Below are 19,464 nucleotides of genomic sequence, written 5' to 3'. Positions count from 1 at the left end.
TTTCTTTTTTGGGAACCGACACCATTTGTACTAAATTGCTACTTCAACCGCTTGAACCCCAGCATCCATATTCTGAGGGGAACATTAGCCAAAAATATGTTGTTGTGTATACAGACGGTACAGATTCAGGTCCAGTTTGCCATGTCTAGAGGGTTTACATAAGTGGCTAAAGGTTTCATGACTAGGGATGGGACGATATGAACATTTCATATCGCGATTATTGTAACAAAAGAAATCGCGATTTACGCTATTATCGCGATAATCAAAATCCATTATGCTGGGGCGGAACATTTGCCAAAAGATAGCAGATCTACAAGCGTGTAGATCGGCTATTTCTTGGCAAAGACATTTGATAGAGAGTGAAAAAAACTATCAAGTACGTATATTATAAGTACCTTTTACCAATTATAGAGGGTTTAAGTGGTACCGGATATGCATCTCAGCAAATAAAAGGTGAATTGATCTCAGTGCATGATGGAGGACAATATCTCGATAAATTAAATCTCCACGATACGATTATGCTGAGTATCTTTTATCACGATAAACGATAATATCGCGTATCGTCCCATCCCTATACATGACATGTTGTATTTACAAGCCTGAGGAAGGTCTCATGACCGAAACGTTGCTCTTTGTTTTATAAATGATTCTCCTGAACAAGTGGCAGTGTGCTGGTCCAATCTTTTGAAGATTCCTTTGCTTATAATGTTTACAAAACATGAAAGTATTTTTCATGGTCCTTCACACATGTATTAAAAGGTTAAAAATCCACTCCAGTGTGCCATGGCAGATTTTCTGTGTTCTAAGCCTTTTCAGTTGCAACGGGGGGAAACAATCACACCCAGCGTGAAGTGAGAAGTGCTATTTATGAGCAAAAACGCTTGTACAATCGTCGATATCGACGATATTCTCACTTGTGTAGATGGCGTGTGGGAGAGGAGCCTCATGCTCTGCAAATGCAAACTGCATTTGACGGGGTTTGTTTGTTTTAGTTATACATTTTTCACTTATAGGTGCCACATTTCTTTTCAAAGCTCTCTTTTCTGTGAGGCTCGGGTATCACTACTGATTCAATTTACTGCAATGACCGCTTCCATTATCAACAATGTGAGAATGACACATGGGGGGAGAGAGAGAGAGAGAGAGAGAAAGAGAGAGAGACTATGGCAGAGGAAGAGTTATGAAATAATAAATAGGTGCAATTACTATACTGTGGTGTGCAGGCAACCACACTAATGAGAGGGCGGAAGAGTGAAAGGAGAGAGTGATGACATGACATTAACTGGCTCCCGCTTTGACACACACACGCGCACACGCAAAAGCACGCACACACACACACACACACACACACACACACACACACACACACACACACACACACACACACACACACACACACACACACACACACACACACACACACCACACACACACACACACACACACTCACACACACACACACACACACACACACACACACACACACACACACACAGGTTTGAGATGAGTGCACTTACGACAATTATAATTCGATCATTCCTTACCGTTACCATAACAGCAACTAGAGCGCTCCAGTCAGCCGTTCTCAGTGGAACATCCTATGCTTTATGTCACTGAGTACGGGGCCATTTGGTCCCGTTTGTAGTCTCAGAGCTATATTTTCGTCCCCTTATCCGTAAACTTCTTTGCCTTTTTTACTATTTTGAAAAACATTTTAAAATACTTCAAATAGACGATCTATATCGAAACGTTGTGAGCTTGTAGATCAGCTATTTGAAAACATGGCAAAAGGGTTTAGGGATAAGGGCTAAGGCATGGATGAAAATAGGGCCCTCAGAGTTAAATTCACACTGAGAGTTGTATGTGAATTGTGAATCAATTCAATTCAATTCAATGGAGCTTTATTGAGAAATGAGAAAACATTTTTACATTGCCAAAGCAAGTGTCAAAATATAATACAAACAGTTGAAAAAGAGGAACGTATACAGTACAGTTGGAGGGGGTACAGCATTGTATAAACAGAGCTATGTCACATTTCGTCGTTATATACTGTACATGTTATATATACAGGGTATAAAGCTTTAAAAAAAAATAGTAGCAGTCTTTTGCAGTGGCTTTTTTTAACGAAAGTGCATTAGGTTTAGTGGTCACTCAATGGTTTGTACTGTAGTCCTTAGGGTGGTTGAATCACAATACCTGTGTTCTCATAGGACAGAATACATTCCGTCTAACTGAAACTGTATGGTGTGTTTTCAAAACAAACCTCAAATATTGAGAAAATGCAGCACAAGTTTGATATTTTCACACATTTTCAAACATCTTTCGAAACGGTGAAACTAGCAGAGCTACAAGTTCACGACAACACACGTCGCAATGTAAACTAGCAAACTCAATTCTAAAACTCATCAAAACTAAATTAAAATTGAAAACAAAAAGTTTAAATTGAATAAAAATGAGAAAAACGAGCATTAGCATTTTTGTGGTTGTTGTGCTTGCGGTAAATGTGCTTGACACTTGTGGTATATAAAGTAACAAAGTACAGTACATTCCCTCAATTACTGCACTTAAGTACAATTGTAAGGTACTTTTACTTTACTGGAGTATTTCCAATTTTCAGTACTTTTACTTCTTCTCCACTACATCTCAGATGAAAATATTGTACTTTTTTACTCCACTATATTATTTGATAACTTTTAGTTAGGCTACTGTACTAGTTACTTTGCAGATTGTAATTGTTATTACAAGATATATATTAAATACTTCAGCCCTATATACATTTCAGCATTTTGAAAATAGCAGATCTACAAGCTCACAATCCGTCACATTTTTACACAATTTGAAAACTTTTGATGCCAATACCGTTGTACTTTTAATTTAAATGTTTTTACTCGTAACAGCAACACCGCAGTATTGACACTTTTAGAAATAAATAAATAATACTTTTTCCCGCCACTGCACCTTTACGGAAACATAACAGAGTGATGTTGGTTTGCTGGCAGGCTGTGTGAACCGTGCATGCTGGACCCAGGGTGTGGTCTCTGTTACCGCGACAACGGATCGACACTGATCGCCTCCTCCTGTGTACCAGTTAGCAAGGCTTCCACCGAACACGCTGAGTGGGGCAGGTGAGTCACAGGATGCTTACTGTGCGTGTGTGTGTGCGTGCGTGCGTGTGTGTAAGAAGAGGGTGGGGCGCAATGGAGCAATTGAATTGAATTAAAACAAGAGAGGTTTAGAAGAAAACAATGCCAATTTTCAATGAGGAACAAGTTATCATGTAACTCAGGGTTCCCAAACCTTTTTGGCTCAGGGCACCCCTATAAATATTTTTTTCATCCGAGGCACCCCTACATTATATTCCTAATTTTCACTCCCAGCACCATATATTTATAGCATATTTTAGCGATTATTTTGCAAGGAAAACAAGATAATAGCCATTTTGGTTAGAACTGACTGAAAATAACTTTGTACTTCAAGTTTAAAATGATACTAAATATATATTTTAAGTGTCCAAACATTATCAAATTATCTCGCGGCACCCCTGGACTGCCGTCGCGGCACCCCAGGGCGCCCCGTCACCCACTTTGAAAACCCCTGTTCCTCCAGGTAAGGTAAGGTAAGGTAAACTTTATTTGTCCACAAGGGAAATTTGTCTTGGGCTTTCACCCCTGCTACAGCCACACACAAAACATCAGTAACAAAATACATAGTAGAAATACATGACACAGGGGGGACACAACATTACACAAGTGCACAGTGATTAATCAATACTCTCAGTCAGTGCTGTTTCAGAGCCTCGTTCAACAATACAATGGACACGGGTACAAATGATTTTTTAAACCTAATGTACTTCCACGTCGGTTCACTATACCTTCTTCCAGAAGGAAGAAGTACAAACTTCCCATGTAACACATGGGTAGCATCACCAATTATTTTCTGAGCCTGCCTTAGTGCCGCCTGCTCGTAAATAGACTGCAGAGAGGGGAGTTGTCTTACTCCTATAATCTTCCCTGCAGTCTGAACCAATCTCAGCAATTTGGACCTCAGTTGCACTGAGAGATTACCGAACCAAACTGTGATGCCAAATCTAACCAGGCTCTCCAAAACTGCCCGATAAAACACCAACATAAACTTTTGGTCTACACCGTGAACCCTCAGACGGCGGAGGAAATGTAGTCTTTGCTGTAGTTTACTACAGAGACTGTCCACGTGTGTATTCCAAGTTAGTGAATGGTCAATGGAAATGCCCAAGTATTTATATGAAGAAACCTGTGAGATGGCCGAGTCATGAATGACCACAGGCCTGTGGTCACCAACGCTCATAGGGTCAAATACCATCTCCTGTGTCTTCCTAACATTGAGAACAAGGTATTTGTCATCACACCAACTGACAAACCTCTGTACCTCTAGAAAATACTCAGCTAGATCCTTATCCTTATCCAGTAGTGCTAAGATGGCAGCTATGTCATCACTGTGACAGGCCACACCGTTGTGGTTGTATATAAAAAACAGCAACTCTTAAAAAAAGGCGACACAAGAGTAAAGTCGTATAACTGCCAACCAGCAGTGGTTCTCAAAGTGAGGTCCGGAGAGATCCAGGGGGTCCAGGGGGAGCCCCGGCTAAATGAATCAATATACTGTAGCATCAACACCACTTTAACCCTATACAGAGCATCAGCGATTTGAAAAAAAAAAGTCCCTGGCATAAACATATTCTTAAATGGGGGTCCGTCATCAAATGCATGTTTATTTTCCACCATTTTCAAAGTAGTATTGGCAGGGATGAAGTGAAGTGGGGTGGGGGTAGAGGGGGTTATTGATGGTCCCGCCCGCCTTTTAGGGGGGACTTGTGTTTCACACCAGAAATGGAGTACATTCCGCATTGTACATTGTAATGGAGGCAAGATGTTATAATAACGTTGGCCCAACAGTTGATTATAGCTCTATGCAGGGGAGCTCTATTTTAGATTTTTGAAGGTTTTAAGCACAATGGGTCCGGCTATTGAACGGTAGGAGTAGAAGTCCTCCCGGTGGGAGCTCCTCACTGCTGGGTGAGCCAGTCTGGTACAATATGAGTGGGAACACATACTGTAAATGTGTGGAATTAATTGGCATAATGAATTAGAGAGAAGAAAGTGGTGAAAAATAATTGGCTACTCTGAATAAAAATACATAAAACATAAACTAATTAGTGGTGCCCTTTGCCAAAAGGCAGGCTTTTTTTATTTTACAAATATCTCTTTATTTAACCTTTATTTGGCAAAGAAATAAAAAAAATTATCCCACGATTTTGTAACCCATTTTCACCCAGTGCCAATTGCCTATGTAATCCTAGCCTGATTTCAGACTCTACGCTGGGGCTTGAGTCTGAACCTGTCTCCATTCTATTTGATTGAAAAGGGGAGGGGATTTAAAATTTGAAATTCCCAATCACAAGAGATCTGGTGGGAGGGGTTGTGTTTGACTTTTGCACACAAAACATTCCCTCCTCCCCCTCCCCTCAATGACATGCACCAAACAGGTCATTGTCTTTGATGTTTCATTGATTAGAGAGAATCACTAACGAGCTATTCGACACTTGTATGGCTCAATCAATGACTGCAGTTCGGAGCCCTTTTGAAGTTCAAAGGGAGCAATTAAGAACTCTGGTGAGCCACGCAGCCACCCCTCCCTCCACTGTTTCTGTTGATTTTCAAAAGTTAGACGCGCCCCTCCTCCGCATTGCATTGATTTCATTGGTCAGTTTCGGTCGGTTTGAGAAGCTTTCGGTAGCAAGAGACACGTCATATGACACATCCAGACCAAGAGATGCAGTTCACTCAGAGAGTGGGCGGGTCTATTGGCTGGAGCCAGGCTAATGTAATCCTGGGCTCTGCTCTCCCTCTGCCGCGCCTGGGGAGACAACGGACTGACCTCATGCTTCCTTCTATGCATGAGGTTGCTCATGAGTTGCTTCTTTTCACCTGACAGTGGGGATTTCCCCGGTTTGGACGTAGCGCGTGGAAGGAACACCTTATTCCAAACAGTTCCTTTCCCCTCCATCAGGCGCCCCGGCTGGCCAGGGGGAGGCATTATTGAGACCAGGATTACTGCATGTTTTTGTGAGGGTATCTACCCTAGAAAGAACAAATTCTTATTTACAATTGAAACTTGGCAAAAGGTAAGGCCTGTTCAGGGAGAGGGGAAAAGGGGGCTAAAATCAACTGGTTAAAACCACCAAACAAGACAATATAAAAACACCACAATAGTCATCTATGACTACAGCACTGGTTCTCAAACACTGGGAATTTTGAGTTTCCTATACATTTTGTTTTTAATATTATATATAAAAAAAAGCTAGGATTTGCAAGGATTTTTCTAAGTAATTTCATGAATAAATAAAAGGAAACCCAAAGAAATTAGAAAACAAATGTTTAAGAAGTAATGAAAATAGCCAACCTATAAAGCTCATGAAGCGCCGCGCTATGAGCTTGTACATCTGCTATCTGATAGTTAGGGAGGGTCCCAGGCAAAAGTCTAATCTCTCTTTTGGGTTGTGAGCTAAAAGGTTTGGGAACCACTGATCTACAGAACACAGTTAAAGTGCACACAAAGCGCATCACTGCAGAGACGAATAGACAACAATAAGGGACAGAGACTCAAAAATTGTCCAGTTAAAAAAAAAAATCACACCTAGTTTGAAGTGAGTGGTGCTATTTATGAGTTAATTTCATTAAGCGTCCCGCAAAGCTTGGCGAATGTGACCCTGGACGTACAACAAACTTTGAGCACTTTGTGCCAAGATGTAGGCCAGATGCAGGCCACGATTCAGAGCCCGGACAAAGGCAGATGTTGGAACTTAGCTCCTTCCAGGAGCACAGCTCAAAAATGTGTTGGTCATTCCAGTCTCTGGCTGCAGCCAATTGAAACGACAACAAATCAAATGTGAATCTTCTCCAGGCAACGTGCACACATAGATATCAAAAAGGGTGCTTGAGCCCCTGCCCTTTTATCCGTCTGTAAAAAATCACACCGGTGTGAACTGAGCGGTGGAGTCTGTGCGCGCGTGTGTGTGTGTGTGTGTGTGTGTGTGTGTGCGTGCGTGCGTGCGTTCGTGCGTGCGTGTGTGTGAGTGTGAGTGTGCCTTGCCTGTTCTGGCCTGGCCTGAACAACAGCGCCCCTCCCTTAACATGTGTGGTCAGAAAAGGTACTACACCACAGGCTTGAGGCTACATACAGACCCACCCACCCACATACATACATACATACATACATACAAACAAACATACATACCTACACACACGGCCACGCTATGGAGACGGTGTGACCACCGCTCAAAAAGTGCCCTATCCAGACTATGAATGCAGTTCTTATTATGGTGAAAGAAATGCAAATGCCCTCTTTCCATGCCATACCTGAAGGCAGCATTCAAGAGAATTGCCTTGTCCAAACTCTCCTGAACTTCTAATGCAGCATCTTTAGGTTGAAATCAAGAATTTTTTTTAAAATCAAGCATCGAAAATAGCCGACCTCCAAGCTCACAACGCGTCGCAGCGCAACGCGTTGGAGTTCTGCTATGTTCGATGTTTTCACCAAAAGATCCCTTTAGAAATGTCAGCCCCTGCCCCTCTAACATTCTCTGCACGTCCCTGATCCTCTCCTCTCTTCTCCAGATGTTCCAACTCCAGCCAAGGCAGAGACAGAACCTACTGGGCCTATAACTACTGTCCCACCTCCTACTCCTGGCTGGTTCTGCTGGGCCTGGTGTTGTACCTGGCTGCCTTCGCACCAGGTATCCTCGTCTGTAATTGGATCGGATTGGTTGATTTTGACAGTTTTAGTCATAGTCTTTTGAATAAAACTTCATTTAGTTTTCATCATATTTTAGTAGTCATAGTTTTAGTCATCATACCTTAGTTATTGTTTATTCCGTCTTCATTGGTGAGAAAAGGCAGTCGACGGAAATTTGTCATCACAGTTTTAGTAGACGAAATCAACACTGAATTGGATGTACTTCAACTCATCCTGTTATTGACTGTGTCTCTATTTTGGTCTCCATGTAGACTAGGATCAATTCACTTTTTCTAGATTGCAAAATGTTTGGAGTAGGTGGGCTGTTGGCTGGCTCACACTGGCTCATTTGGAATAGAAACCAGGCTTTGCACAGAGCTACTTTGGAAAGCCTGGTGACGCAAGGTTATCTCCTTTCCTTTTGCCTGATTTATATTGTTTTATACAGTGGTGTCTCACTTACCGGCAAGAAGTGATTTTCTGTTGTTAGCTTTTATTTACTCTACTGCAAGGGTCTTCAACAGGGGGTCCTCAGAGTTACTACAGGGGGTCCTCTAAATCTTTGTGTGATAGAAACTTATTTCTCCTTTATTATATGCATGCACTTGAACCCTAGTGTCCATATTCTGAGAACTTCAGCCAAAAATAGCAGATCTACAAGCTCACAACGCCTCGCGCTGCGAGGCGTTGTGAGCTTGTAGATCGTCTATTTTCGGCAAAGAGGTTTGGTGTAGAGGGGAAAAAGAGCAGACCAAGTACAGAGTGAAAGGTCATGTTTATTAACTCATTAAAAGCCAACCCCGCGATGTCGCGGGAAAAGTAATAGAGTATCTATAGTGCCATCCACGCGATGTCGCGGGAAAAGTAATATATTACTGTAACGGCGAGTAAAAATACCTAGTACAATGGCCGACGCTCCGGAGACGAAATCCGCGCTGATTTGTCATCATCACGGCTCCACGAGCACACAATAGTCATCCCATAACATTGAGGTGGACGGGCCGCCTCATCTTTAATGTCCATTATCTCAAAACTACACTTTAGAAGCGAAGATGGAGGCAGATGCTCGCTTATAAAACACATGTATAAACGCTACGAGCCGATCCAGCATGGCTCCACATAAACAATGATCGGTTCAGTCGAAGGATCCGATGACGTCAGACCGGAAGTACTTCCGGTGGCCTTCAAAATAAGACAAAATAAGAGAACGGCCGTGAATGGGGGGGGGTGGGAGGCACTCTGGATATTATAATCCGTTAATGTCTGAGGCTTTTAATGAGTTAAGTATTGACGGTTCAATTGTTTATCTGAAAACACAAATTGACATGAATCCAAAATACACAGATGATTGTGCTGTCAAACGATGAAACTATATGGAATCTATGAAAAGGTTATGGGGGTCCCTGCTTCATCTCTCTCTCAACCAAGGGGTCCTTGGCCTGAAAACGTTGAAGACCACTGCTCTACCGCAAGCATATCAATTAAGCCTATCTCTCTCTCTCTCTCTCTCTCTCTCTCTCAGGTATGGGGCCCATGCCATGGACCATTAACTCAGAGATCTACCCGCTGTGGGCCAGGAGTACAGGAAACGCCTGTTCTGCTGGGGTCAACTGGACGTTCAACGTACTGGTGTCTCTCACATTCCTCCACATGGCCCAGTATCTCACCTACTACGGTAGGGCTTCAGTAGCCTATGTCATTTACCGTGGTAGGGCTTCTGTAAGTCACCTACCATGGTATAGCCCGGGGATCAATACAGTTTTCGGGGGTTCTGTACTAAATTAGTTTTGTTTGGTATAATCGTTCTGTTTCTTTTGGTATAATAATTGTTTTATATGTCCATCTTTTATTCTAACTCATGGCACCACTAGCGAGATTAAACTAAGATTCACATTATGTGGGGAGCAAAAACAATGCAACGTCAACTGGAACCCACCACTGGAACACAATTATTTTAAAACGGATCACGCAGGCCAGTTTGGAACGAATACCAAGGCTTCCCTCCACAGTGGAAAACCTGGTGACTCAAGGTTAACATCATAGGACTCAGTGTTGTAGTGGTCGTGTCACGCAGTACTACACCATCCCCAGTGGTGCTTTGGTATTTTCTTTTCTGGGCGGACAGTCATATATTGACGTCACGTGCATTCACGCTCCCCAAGAGCCTATTTCGAAAGAATGGATGTCAGAAGATCTAATGGTAGAATTTGCATTGTTAATTAAGATTTTATTTTCTAGTTTCATTTAATTCAATTAGAAAATTCAGCGCTGCAGTAGAGAAACAAAGTTTGAACGAATCTCAAACAGCAGCCTACATACCACAGTAATGGAGCCATGTATGAGGACGCACACATACTGTATGCACATGCAGTCACCACTGGAAACCTACACAGTAGGTGTTAAAATATCCATATGAATAAGGTACTTACTTGGGCTTGTGAATCTAGGGGAGATGCACACCACTCACTGGTAAACCTGGTAAACTTGTTATGTAAATAGCCTTGATTAGATAGGCTATATGGCACGTCGTCACTCGAATCTATGGGGACGCGTTCACACGCGCAAGCACTGTTCTGTGCCGTTCCTGCGCGTGCATCTGGGAAAATGATTGGCCGGACGCCGTGGTGGTACGACAACAGCCTCCAAAGCACTACTGACCGCCCCGAATCTTTTTGAGCAGGAGCATGTGCATCTGATCTGCTAACTTCTGTAGTGTACGTGTTAAGTGACGTGCGCATGACATAATTAAAATAGCGTACCCCAAACCAATACAACACTGGTAGGGCTTCAGTATGTTACCTATTGTACTATGGTAGGGCATCGGTAGGTCTATGTCACCTATGGCATGGAAATGTTTGGAGACTCCTGGCACTGCCTCCTGGCACTGCCCTGCAGGGCAACCAGACTATAGTACTTGTCCGACTTTATTCCATCTTCCATCGTCTCTTAAAGTGATAGTTCACCTATTTTTTACATGAAGCTGTGTGAAATACTTGCCATTAAAATAGTGGTTACAAATGTATTAATCCATTACCAGAGTCCCGTGGTCAGAGTTCTGGTCAGTTTTAGATGAATATAAAGTAGTTCCGGTAATTTGGCTGGGGCTCATGGCCCAATCATTAAAAATAGATGAATCCACAAAACTAGCTTCATTTGTATTGTTGACCTATTTCTACCAAATAGACCAACTTTCGTTCAACTTTGACCCCTCTGTCACATGGTACTATTTTTTGTGTCCAGTATCACTACGCCGCTGCAACGTATTTCCCCAAAACAAGGTGCTTTGCAGGCAGCTGATCAGAACGAAACCTCGCTCTATATGGTAGAAATAGGCCAACAATACAAATGACGCTAGTTTTGTGGATTAATCTATTTTCAATGATTGGGCCACGCCAAATGGCCCCCACCCCATTGGAACTACTTAATATTCATTAGAAACTGACCAGAACTCTGACCACGGGACTCTGGTAATCAATTCATACATTTTTAACCACTATTTTAATGGCAAGTATTTCACACAGCTTAATGTAAAAAATAGGTGAACTATCACTTTAAGTAAACTTTTTTCTACCACTTTTTCGAGTCACGTGTTCAAATACTGGATTCTGATTGGCTAAATTCCGGAGGTTATGAGAGGACCACTGCCGCAAAGTTGTGTGTCCGAGATCAATGCGCCTCAGTGTACATCCGGGGACTTTCCCCCAACCAACAAATGAAGGTCGCAGCGGTCCTATGTTTACTAACGTGCGTACTATCGTCGCCGATTTATTTGGATCCAATGCAATCCGCCAACTTTAAAGCCCCTTTTCTCTGAACCTATGCCTTTCTGGAAGCGAACAGCCTCTATTTACGGCCGGAACGGTCCTTCTAACTGACGTTAGCTTAGCTGTATGCTAGACATCTTTCTCTGCATGGAGTTGGCGTCATCTGGTGGTGAGTAGAAGATGTTGTTTGTGGAACTATTTGCTGTCGTCGCGGAAGTTTTATAGGCAATAATGATTGTAACTTAAGATCCTTGCAAGTTACAACTATGTGTTTTCTTTCATGTATACGGGAAAAAGTGGTAGAAAAGCTATTTACCACTCGGGGTCGGACATTATGCTCTCATAATGTCCTGAGTGCGGGTGTTATCGGACTCGGCTGCGCCTCGTCCGATAACACCCGCACTCAGGACATTATGAGAGCATAATGTCCTCTCACTCGGGGTAAATTGCTTACTTCTCCGCTCTATTCCTCCCACAGTTTTGGTGGCACACACTCGGGCCAAATGTCAAATTGACCGCCTTCATCGGGACACGCATGCGTGCTATTTTGCTAAGAGATACGTTATATAGTTTAATTTATTATACATTTGTTGGTGAATTAATTTTCTCCATTGACTTTGATTAAAAATACACTTTTCCCAGATATCGATTTGATGTCTGACATCATCATGACTGACAGAGTACCGTATGTCCATATATAGACTACATGAGAATGACACAGTATATGTCCATATATGGGCATTCCAAGATATGGGCTTAATATTGATGACATCGGGGATCTCCATATATGGGCATAAAAGGGACAAGGACTGACACAGAGATCTCCATATATGGCCATTAATTTATTATTTTCCCCCATTGACTTGAATGGGGAAAATTCACATGGTAAGACAAAATTCATTTGCGAAATTCGCGTCACGGCAACCACACTTGCAAATTCCAATTGCATCGTTCTAGTTTAAAAAGTGGTTGTAAACATATTGCCTCTCTTAGACGACCAGCATTGATATGAATGAACAGCTCTGCTTGCATTTCCGTATGTGTTGAGGTGGATTCTGAAGGGTTTGCAAAGTTGCAATGATTCTTTGTCTCGTATGTATGCTTAGCAGTTTCATGGCAATACACCCATTGAATTGTATACTGTGCGTATGTGCACTCTGTGTGCAAGTGGACATTTTGGCCTAAGGGTGGCATTAGAGGAAAGGCCATGGGGTCAGCACAATCAGTAGAGGTCATACTCTACTGAGCATGACGGTGCACAGAGAATTCCATGACAATCCAGCCAGTTAATAGTCTAGATGTGACGTTGGCTAATTCACATCAGGAGTCACCACAGTGGATCATCTGTTATTATTACCCAGCTTGGTTGAATGCTGAAATCAGTTGTGAATTATAGGTGTATAATGACCGCTCCGCTCTATAATTCACCGCTGCCTAATCAATGGCTCAGAACACCTGCTGCACTCTGGCTGCACTGTGTGAATTTAGTGCCGTATCCAACATGTCAGCCATGTAAACAAACACACAGCGTCATTTTCAACTAAACGTTGCTCTCAAGAATGTTTTTCAAAACATTTGAGGCGAGAAATAGACGACGCAGTATCAGAAAATGGATTCTATTTGATCAGCACTTCCTTGTTTTCCAAGACGTCTGTGGAACACTTTCAGCCATTTGTAAACAAGGAAACACTTTGTTTTGTTTTTAGTTTTTAGTCAAATTATTAATTGTATTTATTAGCCGGGTAATAAGTGCGATAAGGTCTTGCTGCTTGGTCATTATGGCTTATATGGACACGACAGGCTGATAATTCCCCTCGGCTGCATGCGCCTCGGGGGAATTATCAGCCTGTCGTGTCCATATAAGCCATAATGACCAAGCAGCAAGACCTTATCGCATACAGATGTGATGTTGGCTAATTCACATCAGGGGTCACCACAGCGGATCATCTGTTTCTGTTTTCTGCGTCTTCCTCGGCCACTCCAGCCACATGCATTTCCTCTCCCGCCACATCCATAAATCTCCTCTTTGGCCTTTCTCTTCTCCTCTTGCCTGGCAGCTCCATCTTCAGCATCCTTCTCCCAATGTAGCCCTCATCCCTCCTCTGCACACGTCCAAACTATCTCAACCTCTACTCTCTTGCTTTATCCCCCACCTCCACCATTTCCATACCCGTTCAGCATGGCTCGTCTCACCACCATCTTGTGCTGTGCATCTTCCCCCTCACTCTGGCTGTGGTACCCTTCTGTCACAAATCACTTTCCTCCATCCGTTGCACCCTGCCTGCAGTCCTGCACTCTCTTCTTCACCTCTCTTCCACACTCCCCATTACTTTAGAAGGTTGACCGCAGGTATTTAAACTCTTCACCTTTGCCACCTCTACCCCTTACATCCTCACTGTTCCACTGTTCTCTCTCTGGTTCATGATGCTCATACTGTATATTCTGTCTTACTCCTGCTGACTTTCATATCATTTCATTTCATTTTTTTTTGTAGTAGAAATGGACAGGAAACGGGGAGAGAGATCGGGAGCAAAGACTGACGGGAACGGGACTTGAACCTGTGGTGTGCTGTCAGGCAATCTGAGTTCCCAGAAGTAATTTTTCTCGCCACTAAGGGGCGAGAAGAACCTCTGGGCCAAAACTATGATATTCCTGGCCAGGAAGTTGTCCCAGGCTCAGAATCCGAGCCTATACAATACGCAGAGGATGTAGAGCCCTGTGCAAACCTTCAAACCATTCAGAATAGAAACAACAAACAACAACACTACAACAATCTGCAGCCCATGTTTCGAGGTGAATCCTACCAGACTAGCTGTCAGGATACTTATGAGCTTATAAGTACCCGGACCGCAAGGCCAGCGGGCCCTGCTGACTTTCATTCCTGTTGGATGGAACAAGCAACCGACCCAACAGACTGCTTGCACCACTGTGAAACCACTTGTGGCCTGTTAGTCAACTGCGTGCAGAGCATATTCCCTGGGCTGCACTCGCTTTACTGCCAGAGCATAATCTTTAAAGAGAACAATATCAAAGTGATGGAGAGAGGGAGCATGATTTGGACAGGGATAAGAGCATAAACAGAAACCCCATATCTCCAAGTTTCAAATTTGTATGTTCTTTCGCGAAGTAAAGCCCTGCTTCATCATACAAGGTTGTTGCACAAAAGTAGTGAAAACAGCAGATTTACAAGCACACAACGCCTCGTGGTGCGAGGTGTTGTGTGCTTGTAGATTGACTGTTTTCACTATTTAGTTTTTTTTTTTAAATGATAAAAATGAACGGCTTTGGACATACAAGGTTTCCACCCGACAACGACCATATACAGAACTAACGGTCGGAGAGAAAAGGACCAGAGAGAGAGGGAGGGAGGGAGAAAAAGATGGGGAGATTAAGAGAAGAAACGCAGACATTTTCCAGCAGACTCAAATTCTTAATCCATAACACCTTTGAAATGAGTTGCTTTTCTACATCTTTGTAATGCCACGAATGTGAGATTGAAAAGGATTTCAAGCAGCACTTACCGAGGCCCCGATTATGACAACAGTTATGTGAGAATACGCAAGAGGAAATAAAATGAACCTTTCTTCCATGAGAGAGTAAAGCCCTTTGCACACAGGACAGTTGCGTTTGTTTTCGTTTGCTGCATGAATAAAACGCATTGGATTTGGTGTGCAATGCTGTGCGGAATCGGCGCTGCAGATCCCAAAAGGAGTCATAAAAGGAGTGATGGGTTTTTTACCGCATGCGACAAGACGCACAAATCGAACTGGGTTCGATCGAGAAAAAAACGCACGGCCGCAGCCACTCGTCGCACGGCTAATTCGGATCCGGTGTGCATGAGGTCGTAGAGAATCATTGTTTTCTTTTTAAAAAATGAAATTGTCCGTTTTATCCGTGCGGATAAACGCGCCTGTGTGCAAAGACCTTAAGCGTAACTGTGTATTAGAGATCTGGTTGCTCACCTGGTAGAGTGTGTACTATTATCTAAGAATGAATCCTTCTGACCCAAGATCCTTTGGTGTCACAGTTTCTCAACCAGTGGCCCATGGACCACTAATGGTCCATGGCATACAGTAATTACTGTACAGGTGGTCTATGTAAAAAGGTTTTAAAATATTTAGAATATATATATATATATATATTGTACTTTTGTATTAAAACATGCTTAAATAATATTTCATATATCAATCAAATTCAACAAACATTTTGAATGAATAGGAGTATTGTGAGGAAAAAAAGCTCTCATTGGAATAACCAATATCATCCTCTCCTCTCCTCCTCTCTCACGACAATTAAATGCAATAATCTAGTTGACCAGTCAATGAGCCACTATGAACGAGAAACCTATATACTGTCTCCAATATTGACCATCCGTCATAATAACGTGCTGCAATTCGGTTGGGTATAACCTCTGCAACGTGTGGGTTAGAATGCACAAAGAACTCAATAAGAATGCTTTCCAACTTGAGGGATTCATACCAAAGTGAAGCAGACAAGCAAGACATGGGTTCGTCTATCTGGGTGCCTCCACCCGCTATTGTGATGAAAATAGCAATGGACGACGAGTGAGCAGGCGGACAGCAGCCGGCACATATGTGGCCTTTGTTGACAGTGAAATTGCAGTGTGCCGCTGATTTGCAAATTACATGAATATGCTTAACAAGTTCCACAGCAATCTGCCCTTTAGAATTTGATATATCTCAAGTGGAAACTTCGGCATCAGCACTAGAGGAATGGCCATTATAGTGCCATGCTTAAGCCCTATTCTACTTCTTTGTACAACGTTGTCGTGCGGCGCAACTAAGTAGCTGATCTACAAGCGCACATACATTAAAGGGAAATCAATATTGAACTATGTCATTAATATACCTTAGAGGAGTTATGTGGAAATAAAATAAAAAGTTCCCCCTAAAGTTGCCTAGAACTGGAGGATTGATTTTGGGGTTTGTATTGCAAATCACAATGTGATGACATCACACGTTGTACTGTATCACACGTTGTACTGTAAAAAAAGACTTACTTGCTTACAGTAGCTGTAACTATGGTAACCCATGTATATAAGTTCTAGCTGTGATAAATGTAACAATGAGGCCACACTTATACATCAATACTGGACGTGCCCACGGCTACAGCCGTTCTGGGAGGGTGTATTCAGCACGCTATCCAACATTTTACATCGTGACATAGACCCAGACCCCTTATTAGCTCTGTTTGGTACAGTTGGAAGCGAGGGCCTTCCTCTAACACGGACGGAAAGTCGTATGGTCGACTTTGCTTTATTGATCGCTAGGCGCGCCATTTTGCTTAAGCGGAAGGATGCTGCCCCGCCTGTGCTCAACCTGTGGCTTCGCGCTATAATGTCCTGTCTGGAATTGGAAATGTTGAGGTTCTCAATTGCCGGCTCTGAAAAGAAATTTTATAAAACCTGGAGCCCTTTTATGATGTTCTATCATAATACTCAAACGGTGTAGTGTGGCGCTTACCTGTTTGACCAACCCAATACGCAGCAAGCTTTGATTATTTATTCTGCTTTATTGTTTTGATTATTTACTTACTTTGTTTTGACAGTTCAACCGTCCTGGGGATTGAGGGTGGGGGGAGGGGGGATAGGGGATGGGTTTTATTCACTCTCATAATAATGTACTCTGTTTTTCTACATGTGATGTATCCATCTTTTTGAGATTGTTTACCCGCCTCTGGACTTTGCTCATTTGAAAATTGAATAAAAAGATTTGAAAAGAAAGAAAAATAATTGCGATTAGACAATTATGTAATAATTGTGACAGCCCTACCTACTTGTGCACAAGGCGCATGTTGGCACCTCGACAGGTTGAAGTTTTGCAAAACGCACCTGAACAGCAGAAAACACAACAACAGGGTCAACAGTCGGGTTTCAGTATGGGCTTGCTTGACGTGAGTCACAGAATTGTTGTGATGGCTGATCAATAGAGCCAGGGAGGGTAAATGTCTCTCTCTCTCTCTCTCTCTTTCCCTGTTACTTCTCAATCAATCTGCCTCAACCGCATGTGTTCTGTCAAGACGGAAGAAGGAAGTGACCTTTTGTAGCATTCAGTCCCTTGTTCCTGTGTTAATGCCTCTGTCCGCTTATTTATTCATTCATCCTTTGTTTAAACAGAAAGAACACCCGGAGCCTGTCTTACCAAGAGGTTAAGAACAACATACAAATGTGATAATATACTTAATATACACGTCAAAAGACATGTATATTAAGTGTAGAAATTGTAGAACTGCGTTAAGAATGTTTAGTTTGGTGTAATATGTACTGTATTTATATTGAAAATAGCAGCTCATGAAGGACTGTGATGTGATTGAAAACCATTGATCTAGACCAGTGGTCCCCGGAGAGAGAATGTGTTATTTTGGTCAACGTTTGCCTGTTATCTCTCCTATGGCAACAGCTTGTAATTCCAGATAAAATCGTATCCAACGACAACAAAATATTATACGTTTTGGGTTTTACATTTTATTTAATAATGTTATTTTTGCTACATGGTACAGAGCAGAACTATAGCATTACATTGTGGTCGTGCGCACGCACGCGCGCGCGCACACACACACACACACACACACACACACACACACACACACACACACACACACGCACACACACACACACACACACACACACACACACACACACATTGTATTTGTGATCAAGACACTAAACAGAGAAAGGTGTAAAATGGAACAATGTTTTTGTGAGCAGGCATTTAATGGGGGGTGGAGATGTGGGGTGTCAGATCCACAGGAAAAAGAGACAGCAAACTGGTTTATAATTATGGATTTAGAATTCACTCGTCTCTCGTGCTGATTAGCAGGGCTCTGTGGGGCAGACATGCATCTTCTCCGTAACATCTCTAAATGCACAGCACTCTCTAGAGACAGACTGGAATCATCTCTAAATGTGGCTCTCATCACTTTCACATGCTCCCGGCTAATAGTTATTAGTTACTTCATTATGTTAATATTTTATGTAACGTAACGTTGCATCAAGGGGTTCTGTAAGTACCGTGCACCCCGTTACCTTAAAGGAAATATATGAACATATACAAATATATGAACATATACATACACAATAAGCTCACAACGCGCTGTGAGCTTGTAGATAGTCTATTTTCAGCATCCAACAAATAAAAGTGTAAAATCAGGCATTACGACGCCATTAAGGCCCGCCAAAAATAAGCTTTTGTTGGCAAATTCAACTGTAGACATTTAGTCGACTAAAACTAGACTAAAATTTAAACAGCTCAGATGGCTAAAACATGCCTCAAACCAAATTACATTTCATCCAGAAGACTATGACTAAAAAACAAATCAAAGTGTGCTGTGAAAACCAACACTGCTGTTAACACGCGCTGTCCCGTCCTCCTCCACCAGGGGCGTTCTTCCTGTACTCCAGCCTGGCTCTGCTGGGCGCTCTCTTCATCTACGGCTGTCTGCCCGAGACCAAGGGCCGGCGCCTGGAGGAGATCGAGGCGCTGTTCGAGGGCCGCCTCTGCTCCTGCGGCGCCACCGACTCCGACGAGGGACGGCAGGTGGAATACATCCGGGTCAAAGGCTCCAACTATCACCTGTCAGACAATGACGCGTCCGACGTGGAGTAAAAGGTGACGTTGTAGAGACTTTTCTCCAAACACGGAGCAGGGAGCCAGGGGCGTCATTCGGGGCATCAGAAGGATGGCAGTTGCCGCCCCCTAGTGCTCACATTTAACCCTAAATTTCAGTTAGTTTATGCATAGGCCAGAGGTCTTCAACAGGGGGTCCGGGACCCCTAGGGGATCCTCAGAGTTACTACAGGGGGTCCGCCAAGTCTTTGTGTCACTTGAACCCTAGCATCCCTATTCTTAGTGGGACATTAGCCCAAAAAATAGCAGATCTACGAGCTTGTAGATTTTTTTGGTTTGGTGTA

The 19,464-nt window shown here is 42.8% G+C and overlaps 1 protein-coding gene across 1 annotated transcript in view; it reads left to right on the top strand.

The window, feature by feature from the left end:
* Nucleotides 1–19,159, top strand: part of LOC308309155 (proton myo-inositol cotransporter-like) — a gene marked incomplete at both ends in the record, with an annotated part of 80,306 nt that extends 61,147 nt beyond the window's left edge. Inside the window, 4 exons of the mRNA XM_080754631.1 lie at nucleotides 3,000–3,125; nucleotides 7,653–7,771; nucleotides 9,293–9,445; nucleotides 18,933–19,159. Of these exons, the coding sequence (XP_080610757.1) occupies nucleotides 3,000–3,125; nucleotides 7,653–7,771; nucleotides 9,293–9,445; nucleotides 18,933–19,159 (625 nt within the window). The remainder of the gene's footprint in view (nucleotides 1–2,999; nucleotides 3,126–7,652; nucleotides 7,772–9,292; nucleotides 9,446–18,932) is intronic.
* Between the last annotated feature and the right edge of the window lie 305 nt (nucleotides 19,160–19,464).

The sequence above is a fragment of the Nannobrachium achirus genome (assembly GCF_963921795.1).
Source record: "Nannobrachium achirus genome assembly, chromosome: 23".
NCBI classification, from domain to species: Eukaryota; Metazoa; Chordata; class Actinopteri; order Myctophiformes; family Myctophidae; genus Nannobrachium; species Nannobrachium achirus.
Note: the sequence above shows the minus strand (reverse complement) of the source record. Positions and strands in the feature narration are given on the sequence as shown.